At 46.6% G+C, this 13,378-nt stretch overlaps 1 protein-coding gene and 1 long non-coding RNA gene across 15 annotated transcripts in view; one reads left to right on the top strand and one right to left on the bottom strand.

Annotated features, from left to right (window-relative positions):
* Positions 1-4,747, bottom strand: part of LOC125330364 — a 134,130-nt gene extending 129,383 nt beyond the window's left edge. Inside the window, exon 1 of the long non-coding RNA XR_007205477.1 lies at positions 4,615-4,747. This is a non-coding gene — a long non-coding RNA (uncharacterized LOC125330364). The remainder of the gene's footprint in view (positions 1-4,614) is intronic.
* The window catches only part of NTNG1 (netrin G1), a 150,974-nt gene continuing 141,758 nt past the window's right edge, over positions 4,163-13,378 (top strand). For 4 of the 14 annotated variants that reach the window (XM_048313409.1, XM_048313408.1, XM_048313407.1 and 1 more), the window contains exons 1-2: positions 4,165-4,413; positions 10,421-11,120. In XM_048313409.1, coding sequence (XP_048169366.1) covers positions 10,875-11,120 — 246 coding nt within the window. In that variant the 5' untranslated portion in view covers positions 4,165-4,413; positions 10,421-10,874. Of the gene's footprint in view, positions 4,414-4,739; positions 5,127-5,548; positions 5,568-10,420; positions 11,121-13,378 lie in introns of those variants that run through there. The other 10 variants (XM_048313402.1, XM_048313403.1, XM_048313406.1 and 7 more) reach the window with 6 other exon arrangements.

Genomic DNA, 13,378 nt, shown 5'->3' with positions numbered 1-13,378 from the left:
AAAATCCCTCTTCAGCTCTCTTGCTCTTGGTCTCAGGTACTGGAAGGTGCTATAAGGTCTCTGCAGAGCCTTCTCCAGGTTGAACAACTGCAACTCTAACACAGAAACCTTTTGATTTTCTCATTTATCTAAATACAATTTTCCAGTCATTCTACTGTAAGCACTGGAGGCACTAAAGATGGAAGCCCAGACCAATGTTCACATTCTAGACAGCCAATTGATTTTACAGAAGGTTAAACTACTGGGGGCAAAGCAGCAATAAAGTGGGCAGACAAGTGCTGCTTCTGGGAGAATTTGCTGTTTCTTGCCATTTCTACCCCTGTCTCAGCTCAGCAGTGGGAGGCAGGGCCAAATTAGCACTACTCCTGCTTTTGTCTCCCACACCTTTCGCCTGCTGCTCTGCAAAACCTCCTTCACCTGGTGGCAAAAGAGGTCAGAAATATGTATGCAGTGTGATGGAGGAGCAGAGCAGCATATGGAGCAGGTAGTGGCTCCGCAGAGCAGAGCTGCACAGAAGCACCAAGCCGCTCTCTGCACAGCAGGACCCTCCCTCCCACCGCTCAGCCCCCACCAGCTGCACCCACTGCCTCCTCTCCTCTGTCCTGCCAGGGCACTGGCCCCACCATCATCAGCCTCTCTGTTTTGAGGTCAGGCCCCAGCCACTGCACCATATCACACCTGCGTTTTTCACTGTGGCCCTCAGATACCACCATGCTGAAACACTGAGCTTCAGGCAGGGAAGCTCTCTGTGTCTCTGGATACATTTCCAGGGACAGCTGCTACTTCAGGCAAAGCCAGGTACTTTGTTACTGCTCAGTGCAGCAGTACTCTGCTGTGGGGAAAGGCACTAATAAAATAATTCTGCTGTATCATTAGAGGTCAACTTGGACTACAGCAAGTAATAAAAGATTCATAATGGCACATGAGGGGATGCACTAAATAGCCAAACCACAGCTTGAAAACATGCAAAGCTTGTTTAGATTTAGGACTTGCTTAAAAACTTGCAGTTCAGCTGGTGTTTCACAGAAAAGTTTGCAATCAGCGATATCACTTCTGTACCAGCAATTTATGCTGCTTCTAGTATAAATTATGCCTTGTAGCAAGGAGTGTCCTAATAGGCATAGGTGCTCCCATGTTCAGGCCAGTAATCAAAAATTAATCCCCTTCCCTGGTTCTGTTAGGGGCCAATGCCAGCTATTACAGAGAAGACATACTGCTGGAAGCACTTTCAAGATAACACTTTCCCAGTGTTGTGACTTTCCATCCTTTGGTATTTAGCAACTGGCTAAATCTTCATTTTAGTCAATTTCCAATCCTGTAAGGCAGGCAGTGGGACCTGCAGTGTTTTTAAATATTCCTTTCAAACTTTGGTTAATCTTATCTTCTGTCTACATATCAAATCTGCTTTAGGAATCCTGCTGAAGTCCAGTCTCAAGGTGCTGTGATAGCGAGTTGCCCAGTCGGTTTACATGCGCACAATCACTAGTTACTACTAAAAGAGCTGTCAGAAATTTAATACTGTATTGGCACAGTATTTTCAGTTTGGTTATAAAAGCATTGTCCCTTCTCCCTTTAACTCCATCTTATGACTCTAAAAAGAACAGAAACAACACAGACAAGTCTCCATCTGCTTTTCCATCCTTTCAACAGCCTTTGACAAAGAATTTAAATGAGATCCCTTTTTTCTAGTGAGCTTAAAATTTGGCTGTAAAGTTTGGCCACATTCTCAGAGTAGATTTGATTTTTGGCCATCATTTTTACCAGTAAGGCACATCTAATCTCAGATTTGGTGACACTGCACTCAAACCAGCTGCTCTAGCTTTGATGCAGAAGAGGCCAATACCATTAGCATGAAGATCTTAATGATGTTTGACATATCAGATGACTCGGTCCTGCATTTATTCTTTGTGGCCAGCCAGTCCCACCAGGCAAATAATGGTCTCAGGAGAGAGGCCAAAGGCTCTGCGTAGAGGAGAGAAAACTTCCAACACATCCCTGCAGGTGAGGTTTAGGGCATGTGACTGGAGCAGCACAAGGTGCAGAGCAGGTGTGTGCAGCACAGCCAGTGTGTATGGTTCTGCTCTGCTCTCCAAGCACACCACTGCCAGTGGCATTACTGTGACATGAAGAGCTATGCTCTCCACACGTGGAAAGAAGGCATCCTCTCCCCATTCAAGTCTAAAGCAAGAGAACACTCCTCCAACACTCCCAAACCACTTCCTTTGCAGCACCTGCAAACAGCTGATCCAGCCTGGCCCACAGACAGACCAAGCCACTGCACTTGGAGCACCACAAGGCAGAGGAACCCCACAGCTGTCACAGGCAGCAGGGCTGGTCCATCCGCACGTGCCACTGCAGGGACTTGGCTCAGTGTGTACAGTCTCTTGCACTTTGCTGTACAGCCCACCATCTGCCTAGTAATTAGGAAAACAACCCTTTTCTTCCAACTGCAGTGAAACTCTGCCGCTCTTCTTTACAAAAGACCCTATGGAACCTCGATGCCTGACATGCTTCCAGTTCAAGTGGGAAGAAAAAATTACTGATTTCCATCTTCTATCCGTTTGTACTACTTCAGGGACTAGGAGGCTGCAAACAAAGCAAGAACTGCTTTTGGGGATTGAAAATCCCTGAAGCTGATTTTTCCCACCCCTTTGAACATTCCTGGCTTTCCCACACCAAGAACTTTTCCATGCATGTGGTACCTGCGCTAACATGGCCACAGAGATTCCAGAGAATGAATGGAAACGCCCATTCCAACACCACTGCCCACGCAAGGAAACAAAAGCTGGGAGGAACTATGAGGCATCTTTTTTACTTTGCTGGGTTACCTGGCTTAAAGGAAAGAAGAAAACTGTCCTTCCTAATGGCTCCTGCCAGTTATTTCCACAACCTACCAAATTCCATGGCTCAAATGGAGAACAAATTTCTTACTCTTCCAGAAATCCCCTGCCTCATTTCATCTGATTACCTACTGGCACTGCAAAATGCTAAATTTTGTCAACAAAATACAATGGCACTGTTGCCTACATAAATACATTTAACACTTCTTAACATGCAAAACACGCAAACAAACGATAAACGCAGCTTCTGAGCGTTCACAATGCAGCCAGTGTCCCACTGCCCAGCGCTGCCAGCTGCAGTCGGTCAAATTCAGTAACCAGGTAGTTGCCAGGAGTAAGCACAATTCCTACACGGGACTCGCTAGTCATTATTAGTTTTAGATACTGTTTTGTAGCTTGGAGAAATCTGAAAGGGAGAAGTGTGTGCGCCTCTCGTTTAAGCGACAGAAGTAGAGGGCATGCAGGAGTGAAGGAGAAAGCACGGCAGAACGCGGGGACGGAGTTTTCGCGTCTTTCAGGAGACCCGAAGGGCTGGTACGGGGCGGGCGGTCACAGCAGCACCACAACGGCACAAGTCGCGCTCTCTCCCTGTGTCGGTGGCACTTCGGTGCTGTAGGCAGAGGACGAAGCGGCGCTTCCCCGGTGTGCCCAGCACTGCGGAGGCACCCTCCGGCTAGCTGGGCGGGACGCTGCCCCGTCCCGGCGGCCAAGCGCGGCTGCGGCGGGGCGCTGGGGTCAGCCCGCCGGGCTCAGGGCTCGGACGGCAGCAGCACGGACAGCACCTCCACCTGTGCGTTACCAGGCTGAAGCCGAAATAACACGGGAAAATTAAGGCTACTCCAGCGGGCAGGGAGCAGCCGCAGCCCCGCCGGCTGTTGGGCGGCTCCCGCTCGGTCCGGGGCGGTGGGTCCCGTCCCGTTGCCCCCCCCCCGCGGGGCAGGCGGCGCCGGCGGTGCGCCCGCGGGGCGGCGGGGCGGGGAGCGCGGCGGCGGGGGGGGCGGGCGCGGCGGCGGCGCTAGGGCCGCGCGTTGCGCGGGCCCGGAGGTGGGGTAGCTGCCGCCGCCCCGTTCGCCGGCAGTCGCGGGGAGGTCGCTCCGAAGTGAGGAGGTGCTGCCGCCGCCGACCCCCGAAGTTTGGCCGCACCGCCGGAGCCCTCCGCGCCGCAGCCCCCGGTCAGGGGTCCGCTCCGCTCGCCCCGCGCCTCATGCCGCGGCCGCCGGCGCCCCGCGCGGGGCCGCCCCCGCCCTGAGCGGCGGTGGCGGGCGGGGAGCCCCGGCGGGCAGGACCCGCCCGCCGCCCCGCCGAGCGCCGGAGGAGTGCGGCCGCCCGCCCGCCCGCCGCGCGCCGCCCGCGCCCCGCCAAACTTCGACGCTGACAAGTGCCTGGGGCCAGCGGCGGCCCCGCCGAGTCCCCCCGTGACGCACCGGCAACTTTCTCGGGGAAGAGCATCCCCCCCTCCTCACGCCCTACCCGCGGCCCTTCATGCCGCCACCGAGGGAGCCCCAGCGCGTCCCAGCGCCGCGGCGGCTCCGCGCCGCCCCGCGGTGAGGCTCCAGCGGCCCGAGCCCGCAGGGTGAGTACAGCCTGCCGGCCGCTCCGGCGCGGGATGCGGTGCGGAGGGGCCGGTGCGGGTGCCGGGGGCGGCGTGCGGGGGTCGCCCCGCCGGGCTCGGGCCACCTACCGCGGGCGGATCGGCGCGGGCCGCGCGCCCCCTGCCGCCCGCGCGGAGCGGAGCGCGGCGGGGGCCGGGGCTGGGGCCGGGCTGGGGCGGTACCTGCGCGGTGCCTCCTCCGCCGGAGCTCGGAACCGGGAGCTGGACCTTGAACCGGGCCGAGCTGCGCCGCGCCGAGCTTTGAAGGGGCGCGGGCGGTGGGAGAGCCCTGAGGGAGCGCGAGCCCTGAGGGAGGGGCGCGTCCCTCGCGCCGGCGCCCGCCCCGCAGCGCCGATTCTCCCGCGGGCGCTGAGGGAGAGCGGCGGTCCCGTTGGGCAGAGGTGGCGGCGCAGGGCATCGCCCTGCTGGCGAGGAGCAGCGGGCCGGTCACTGGTACCCAGCCTGGAAACAGTTCCTCCCTTGCATCGGAAATTGCAGGCGGCTTATCTAAACATTCACACGCACACAGAACCCCCAAAGAAAACCCCTCATGGCGGTGAGCAGCGCAGATCGGCTAAACGCGATAAAGCAGATGCTTTTCTACTCTCAAAGTTGGTGCGTGTGCGGTTTTGGCCTCTGATGAATATACTTTTATTGTTCTGCAATCAACTTTTCGCTATTCCGGATCTGATGTGGTAGGAGCCAGCATTACTTCTACAGAGATGTTAGCGGAGACAGTGAGTGGAACAAGCGGTGGAAATGCTTTTAAAGAGGGAATAAGTCACTGTCTTGCCTAAGGACAATGCGGTTGAGGATGAGAAGCTGTGGCCTGGGAAGCCCGTCAAAGGGAAGAACACCACAGCACAACTTCCTCTGGCTTGTTTTTTGTTGTGGTGGTGGTGGTGGTAGTTTGTTTTGGTTTTTTTCGTTTTGTGGTTTTCATGTGATAAAAATAAACGTTGATTTCTGATTTCTGGACCTTAAAAGGATGATTACCAGAGCGTTTCCAGCAGTTAGTGGTGATACTCTCACGGAGTTATGAACTTTGCCTCAACCCTCTGATACTTATAAGTGGCACCAACTTTCTAGCTCTTTATGTAAATTACAGCAATAGCACAGAACAAATTCAGCAACTGGTAGGCATTATTTTTGAGGCTAAGATCTTTCAGTTAGAAAGTCATCAGCTCACATTGTAACCTGAAAGTTTTGGCGCCCTGTACCCTGGATACACTGTGTGATGAGTGTGCATCAGCTTATTAAGCGTGAAAAATCATTGAAAAAAACCCGAAAACAAAGCCTGTAACTGCCCCAAATGCTAACTTAAATTCTCAGATGAAAAACTTGCAGAACAGGTTGATGCTAGGTACAGAGATATTTAAGGCAATAACCTAGAATTATAAAGGTGCTAGAGGAAAAAATGCAGCTATGTACTAAGGCTCTAAAATTTAAATAGCTGAAATGCTTTTTACTCCATATTCTGACAGCTGATGATACCTGGCAAGTAATGGCAGTGGTAGTATGATGTGTCAGCCAGCAACGAATAATGTGTGAAAACCAAAAGTATTTCAAGTATAGTGCCAAATCCCAGTTTTCTGGTAGCAGATTGCTGAATTTTATTTTCTTTAGCCAATAGGTATTGGCATTTAAAATTTCTCCCGAGACAAAGAAATCTTTTTCTGCTAAATAGTTAAATAAGCTGAATAAGAATAGAAGCTAAAGTTTGATTGGAACAGCATTTGAGGCCAAAGACACCAAAGCAGTTGCTTGAATATACTGCATTTCATACAAGTATTGACAGAAATAATGTGTGTTGAATCGTTAAATACAGGCTCCCTTCTTCTTTGAATAGGTAAATAATTTAGCCTTTATAGGAGTTGGTTTGTATATGTACCAGCCTCTCAAGTGTAGCATGGTCTAAAACACGAGGTTTAGTAAATATAAGTTGCATGAGGGTTAGTTCTGTTTTCTAATACACATTATTTCCTATGTTCTAAACTGGCTTTTAATAATTAATAACTGGAATGGAAGGAAAGGAGCTTTTTACTTGGGCTTGATTGGATACATTCATCTGCTTAAGCTGTTAGGGATACAAACTTGAAACATGTTTCCTTTGGAAAAATCTGTTCTGCAGCTGCCGCTGTTGGGAGGTGACAGCCGGCACTCCTTGCCTTGCTTCGTTATTTGAGCCAGTTCTCCTCAGGCTGCACTGTAATATCTGGTATTGGCTCTCATTCCTGCTCGTGTGTGGTGGGGGGACACACTCGATCCAATACATGGTCAGTGTGAGAAGTGGTCACTCTATTTTTATTACCTCCTTCACGTTCCTGTGGCTTAAAGAGAGAGGCCCAGAGCCCACCCCTATGGATCGCACAGTGATTTCCCGGCAGGGAGCTCAGGCAGGGCATCCAGCCGCTGTGGCTTGTGATGAGGGAGTTATTTGGGGAAGGGGGTGGATTTTCACACTGATGGAAGGAGGCACAGGAGGAGTGTTTGCTAACAACCCCTCATGAGACCTGAAGTTCTTCCCTGGCACTGATTGTGCCAAGATGCATTTTATCTACTCTGTAAAGGGGGTGCCTCCTGCATCTGCAGAATTAAGACGCTGCCTGAGGTGTGACTTCTCCAACTGGAAAGGGATGCATGTGCTCAGAGCCTCCTCACAGCTGATTTTAGTCTGGGGGTCAGCTGCCTGCCATTCTTCTCAAATGGCTGTGAGTATTCACTTGTGGCCAGAACGACCAGCCCTTCGCAGACAGAGCAGCGCTCAGAGGGGAAGGCAGAGAGAGAGATGTGGCCTTCTGCACCGGTGCCTCCTAGTGCTTTCCATATTGCAGAGGCTGTGACACATGGGGATGTTCAAGGCCCCAAACGTGCCGCAGTTCCCAGCGCTGTTGCCACACACAGAAGACGCTGGGAGCTGTGTGCTCTGGAGGCTTTGCATACATTAGCTGAAGTCCTCCCGGCAGTTTGCCGTTCCCTCGCCCTCAGCCAGCAAGGACCCTGACCCTCTTTGCCACCTCCGTGGCCCCCAACATCCAGGATGTGCAACTAGGCAGGGCAGGGTGGAGGGAATCAGGGCATCAGACAGTCGTTATTCCTGATTTGTTTGATTACCTTTTTCTAAGGTCAAATGCACAGGCAGTACTGAGGACAAAAAACTCCATTGCTGTGCGTTGTCCACAGCTAGAGGCTTATCACAACACATCTGGCACAGCTGTAAACTTCAGAAATGTTACTCTAAATGTTTTTTTACAAAATAATTCAAATAGATGTGTCCTTAGCAATAGGGCACTGAAATGTAAAATGCATATCATGAGTGACTCTGCAGGAACAAACATAAGCAAGACAAATTGTATAGCTCCATCGGAAGAAAACCTGGCAGCGCTCAGCACATGATCCTTAATGTGCTTTCGTCAATATCTTTCACTATATCAATGGAAGCTCATTAAAAGAAGATATTGCGGACTAACTGAGCCATGCCATACTAGTTCTTGCCAAAGCTTGACATTTTTAATACATTAATAATATGTCTGTAATGTAATGGAAAACTATTAATCAGAACTGGTTATATGCCAGAAATTTAAGCTATAATTGGCTGCTTCTTGTCAGGAATGTCTGTTGTACACTGCTACAGCTGCTTAATGCTCAGATGTCCTGCACTCCTCTGCACTTTTTTCTTGTCAGTGCACTAAATTCAATCGATGTTATAGTCTATAATTCTGTGTAATGACCATCATTATGACTGGCTTACTTTAATGAGAATTCGTTATATGGGAAGTATTTTAGCGCAGTGTGTTAAGGTAGTGGCTTGCTTCACATTATTTAGTCCTACCCAGTCCTATTTATTAGTGGATCTGAGTCTCAGCAGTTATAAAAGGTTACGGGCAACTGAAGAGCTAGAAAGGAAGACACTAAAGAAAACAAACTTTTTTTTTGCTGAATATACAAGCTGAATATACAAGCTTGCAGTCTAAAGATAATTAAACTCAGTAACTTCTTATTTCTACACAGAAAAATTATATTTACTTACTGTTTATTCCAACTATGACCAAGCCATCTCCAGTAAAGGGTGTTTGATTTGCCATAGATTTAAAATAATTTGGCGCCTTTTCTAGCAAGGAGTTGTTTCCCATTTTCATAGTGACTGTTCTAAGCTATGGGGTCTTGGGGATGGGTTTTTTTCCCCTTCGAAATAGTAACATACATTGGAAAAGAAACAGAGGGGAAGAGGTGTCTTTAGAATGACGTGGAAGGTGTTCTCTGAATTACCAAATTCCAAAATAATATGCAAACACTCCCACTGAAAACAAAACAAAAAAAAGAATGTAAGGTTGCTACAAAACCAACAGTACTACACAGCGTGCTTCTGAAAAAGATTTAAATTTAGTTTGGTTTTAGAGATTTCTGCTTTTGTGTCAAATTCAGATTTGAAGCTTAAATATGTTTGAACAAATTTAGAATTGTTACTGCATGAAAATTCAGATATTCTCTGTGTATTCTGATAAAATACATGAGAGTTGTATGGTAACACTTGATAAAATGAATATAATGGAAAATTGCATTTACGTCCATACAGCAATTATTGTAAATTACTTTGCTATGGAAACACAATTCAACCATCTGTTGGCATTTCGTGGTGTCTGTAGTTTAGCTCAGTTTAAGATGAAGCATTATTTAAATATAGGGAGGCTGTTTGCGAATAGCTTTGAAGATAAGTTTTGAAAATGCGTATTCCCAACGTGACACGTTAAGGAGCTTACCAGGTCACATACCTCTTCCCATGGCTGTGAGGTGTAGGAGGGTTCATGACACTGGGCATAATTTAAAGCTGGGAAGCAAAGCAGGCTGCAGAAAGTGGCAACTTGCGGTTGTTTCTGAACATCTGTCCAACGGGTCTGCGTAGATTTCAGCATCCAGACAAAGGAAATGGGGAAGTGCTGCGGCGGCTGGCTGAAATCTCCTCCTGCCGAGAGCCCAGCGCCCTGGCTCCCCAACCTCGGGTGGCACAGGCTGACACAAATGCACAGGAATTCCTAGCCCTGGTTTTCATTGTCCCTGTTCAGGGTACTTACTCTGCCTTTGCAGTTTTCCTCATACATAATTTGGATCTTTACCTGTTTTATTTAGGAAATATATATTTGAAGTTGCTATGATAACATTCTAGCATTGTATACCTATAATTATGTGATTCAGGTGCTACAAAGCAAGGGAATTTCTAGTTGCTTTCTGAAAAGGGGAAAGGGCATGTATCTGTTGTGAAATAAATGCTGAGTACTCAGGTACAGCCACCCTCAAACCTAAGAAAATAAGGAGGGGAAAACATCCGTATAGTAAGCTACAAAATAAGCCATTATCTTTATCAGTAGTTTGTCATCAATGTGCTCAGTAAATCACAGTTCAAAGGAAAAAAAAAGGAAACAAAGCTCTTGCAACACTAATGAGAAATGTCAAGGAAATTGAATTGTACTTGCCATATCTTTGTTATTCTTAATAATAATAATACAAAAGAAATATGTAAGGCTTTTGGAGCTCCATGAGGTCCACTTGCCAAGAAACTACCAGCACCTGCTAGCCCTGATACCCATCTCTGTGTCACTTTAATAAAAGAATCTTGCTGCTGCTGCCCCACTGTGCTGGGCTGCGTGCTTCCCTGCCTGCCTGCACCATCTGGGCCATGGCTGAGTTCAGTAGTTCGCTCTCCAGTTTTGCTAGGGTGAAAATACAGTTTTGGAAGCAGGAAACTCTAACTCACCTGGAACATTATAAATCTGTCTTTGTTAGAGAACCGTTAAATCCTTCATGTCAAAATACTTTTTACTGTGAATGATTTTGGTAGTTCCTTCATTCTAGCACAGAACCCACAGTAAAGGTTATCCATATTATACCAATTTGCTTTATATTGCATCTAACCTCCAAAATGTCAACATATCGTATATTTGTAATGCATTGATTCTTGGACAATAACTCTAATTTTTATTGTTTCTAAAAGGGTGCTGGTGCCAGAAGAAAAGAATGATTGATGGGAAACAGACACCAGCCTGTAGACACTCACCCTTTTCCTTCGGATACTGATTTATCAGTGTGTCCCGGCATCCCCTGCTAGCCCTGAACACGGAGGATCACTCAGGGTTATCGACAGTGTAGCTGAAGACCTGCAACTTCACAAATTATTATCTGCTATTGGACATCTTTTACAAGAAGCCCTGACAGATAAGTTATAAGACGAAGGACAAGTGCTGCATTGTTGTGAAAGGCTGTCATCAGGGCCTGGGTGGCTTCTACCAAAGTCTTTAACATAGTGAACAAACATCCTGTCCTAATGCTTCACATATGAGTTGGAACCTATTTTATAAATGTATACATGTATATGTACATATAATTGCTAGACTGCACATACGCCAGCACTGAGCATCCTTACGAAGCTGACATAAAAGGATTTAGAAATGTATTTGTCAAGATTCCTGTCACTTCATGCCCTCTGGGTTACTGTATCCTCCGTGATGCAGCACTACCCTTCTGTGTGGGGACATTATGACGTGTGTAAGACTCAGATTTACACAGAAGAAGGAAAAGTATGGGATTACATGGCCTGCCAGCCAGAAGCCAGAGATATGATCAAATACGTAAAAGTGACTCTGGATCCCCCAGACATAACGTGTGGAGATCCTCCTGAGACTTTCTGTGCAATGGTAAGGCAAGCTTTTCATTTTGCATAATTAGTGGGGATATATTTGTGATAGATGGCTTCAAAATAGAAGCCCTAGAGCGCACATGAAATTATCCAAGAAAACCTGCATCATATTCCAAATGTGAAAGGTTCTGCTGTACAAAACTCTGAGTAGTACATCAAGCTGAGCAATGAGATGTTCTGCTTATGAGGACCTAACTTGACTTTGTCTGAATTCACTGTCTCTCTACATCAACTTTTAATGTATCAGAAGAAAGCAGCATAAAACTTCTAATGCGCTAACCCGTAACTGGGGTGGCCTTTTCCTTATCAAGAAAGACTTGAATGAACTGATTCCACTAAAATCAGTTCAAAGCATCTTAGCATGGCATAATTTCTGAACACTGAGGCCAGTTGAACTCAAATTCCTAAAGCTTAAAAAATGGTGGTGGGAGCTGGGCTGTTAAAGTTTTCCCAGCTACCCAAAGAGCTGCAGCAGGTGTGTATGGACAGTACAGCAAAAAACACCTCCAAGCTCTAGCAACTACTCACAGCTTTCTTCGTAACTGGAACTGTAGACATTCAAGCAAACTAAAAGAGACCAAAGCTCCTTATTTTACATGGTCCTGAAATAGATAGGGTTTGGAAATGTTTGGCTTGGTAAATAATTGCACAGGTATAAGAAAGCAGGCAGACACTATATATAGACACGCATACATATATGTATATATATCAATCTTTTACAGCTGTGCTGCTCCCAAGTGTTTCACAGATCAGGCTGTGAGAAATCATTTCAGTTAAAGGAGATCTTTAACTTGTAGATAACTTCTTTGTTCTCACACCCCCAGAGGATTCCTTTTCTTTGCCACTGAATATTTCTGTTAAATACTGAGTGGAAAATACTGAGTTCCTTGACTAGAAAATATGCGTTTAGGGTACAAAACATGCATACTTACTTCTGTTAATACAGCACTGGAAACATGCATCACATTACCTACATGATTTAGGTTTGAAAAACCAATGAGTTCTGGTAAGTGAGGTTATCACAACTGAGAAAAGTCTACAAGATATTTATTTGCCTGTGTACAAATCATCATTGCTGGGTGACAGCATCCCCACAGGAAGGAAATTTGCTTTTAAATGCCTTGTGGCATCATTTTCCACCGCTGCTGTTCTGTAAGGAGTTCAGATCCAACCACACATACACTTAAGGCATTATTTGCACGCATGCAGCTGCTTCCCACGTACATTATGGTAATAACCACGTGATAAATTGCGGAGCTACATGAATAAATTACGTTCACTATGAACCTTTGACTGCACCATTTGCTCTCTGCCCACCAATCCATCTCTGCTGACATGCTTTGACACACTAAACCTCTGAGCAACTTCAAGCAGCCACTGTTTAAAAACAAATAAAAGTCATATGCCCCACATAATATTGTCTTACAGGTTATTTCTTAATCTTGAAATATATTTTCTCCCTCTGAATAGTAATAGCTGTGATTTAGCGCTCAGTAATATTTAGTAACTCATCATGTAATGCAAAAAGTTGTTCTTTTAATGAAACAAAAAACCAAAACAAACAAGCCTGCTCAGTAAAATTTGTTTTTTCCTTTTAGTGTAGATAAACATTGCAGCAGTTCCTATCTTAAGTAATTTTGTAAGTTTCTGGAGGCCTTTATTATCAGTATGAGCTCTAGTTAGAACAATGATTTTAAACAAAAAACAACCAGCCAAACAAAAGACATTTTGATTAAATCTAAATGTTAAACTGGTGCCAAAACTCCCCCCGAAAACATTTGACTGCACAAGGTCACCAATGCTGTGATGTGGGATGAAAGTTTGCTTGGGAATGACCTGAGGTTACAGCTGTAGGTTAAGCTTGTGAGATGCAGAAGGCCACCAGAATCCTCACATGAGAAGCAGAGAAAGAGGAGTAACTGGGGAAGAGAGGGAGAGCACGCAGAATGAGAGTATTTAGCTACATGAGTGTAGAGTGACTGACTCTTACATGATAAACTGTTGGATTTGTTTCCGCTGTAGACGTATATCGTACATATACACTATATTTAGATATGCATTGGTAATGGCTTGGCTTGCTTGAAACATAAGGAAAATGACAAATATTTGACGTTCCTAAGGTACTGCCCCCGTGGCTCACAGCAGAGCATTCTCATCCCTAAAAATGCTTCATATCTGTCTGTACCATAGCTACCTGTAGGAATTAGATATTTCCTTCGAAATGAGGTTTTATATATTTTGTAGGGATGAACCTTT

This window comes from Corvus hawaiiensis, chromosome 9 (assembly GCF_020740725.1).
Source record: "Corvus hawaiiensis isolate bCorHaw1 chromosome 9, bCorHaw1.pri.cur, whole genome shotgun sequence".
Taxonomy (NCBI): Eukaryota; Metazoa; Chordata; class Aves; order Passeriformes; family Corvidae; genus Corvus; species Corvus hawaiiensis.
Note: the sequence above shows the minus strand (reverse complement) of the source record. Positions and strands in the feature narration are given on the sequence as shown.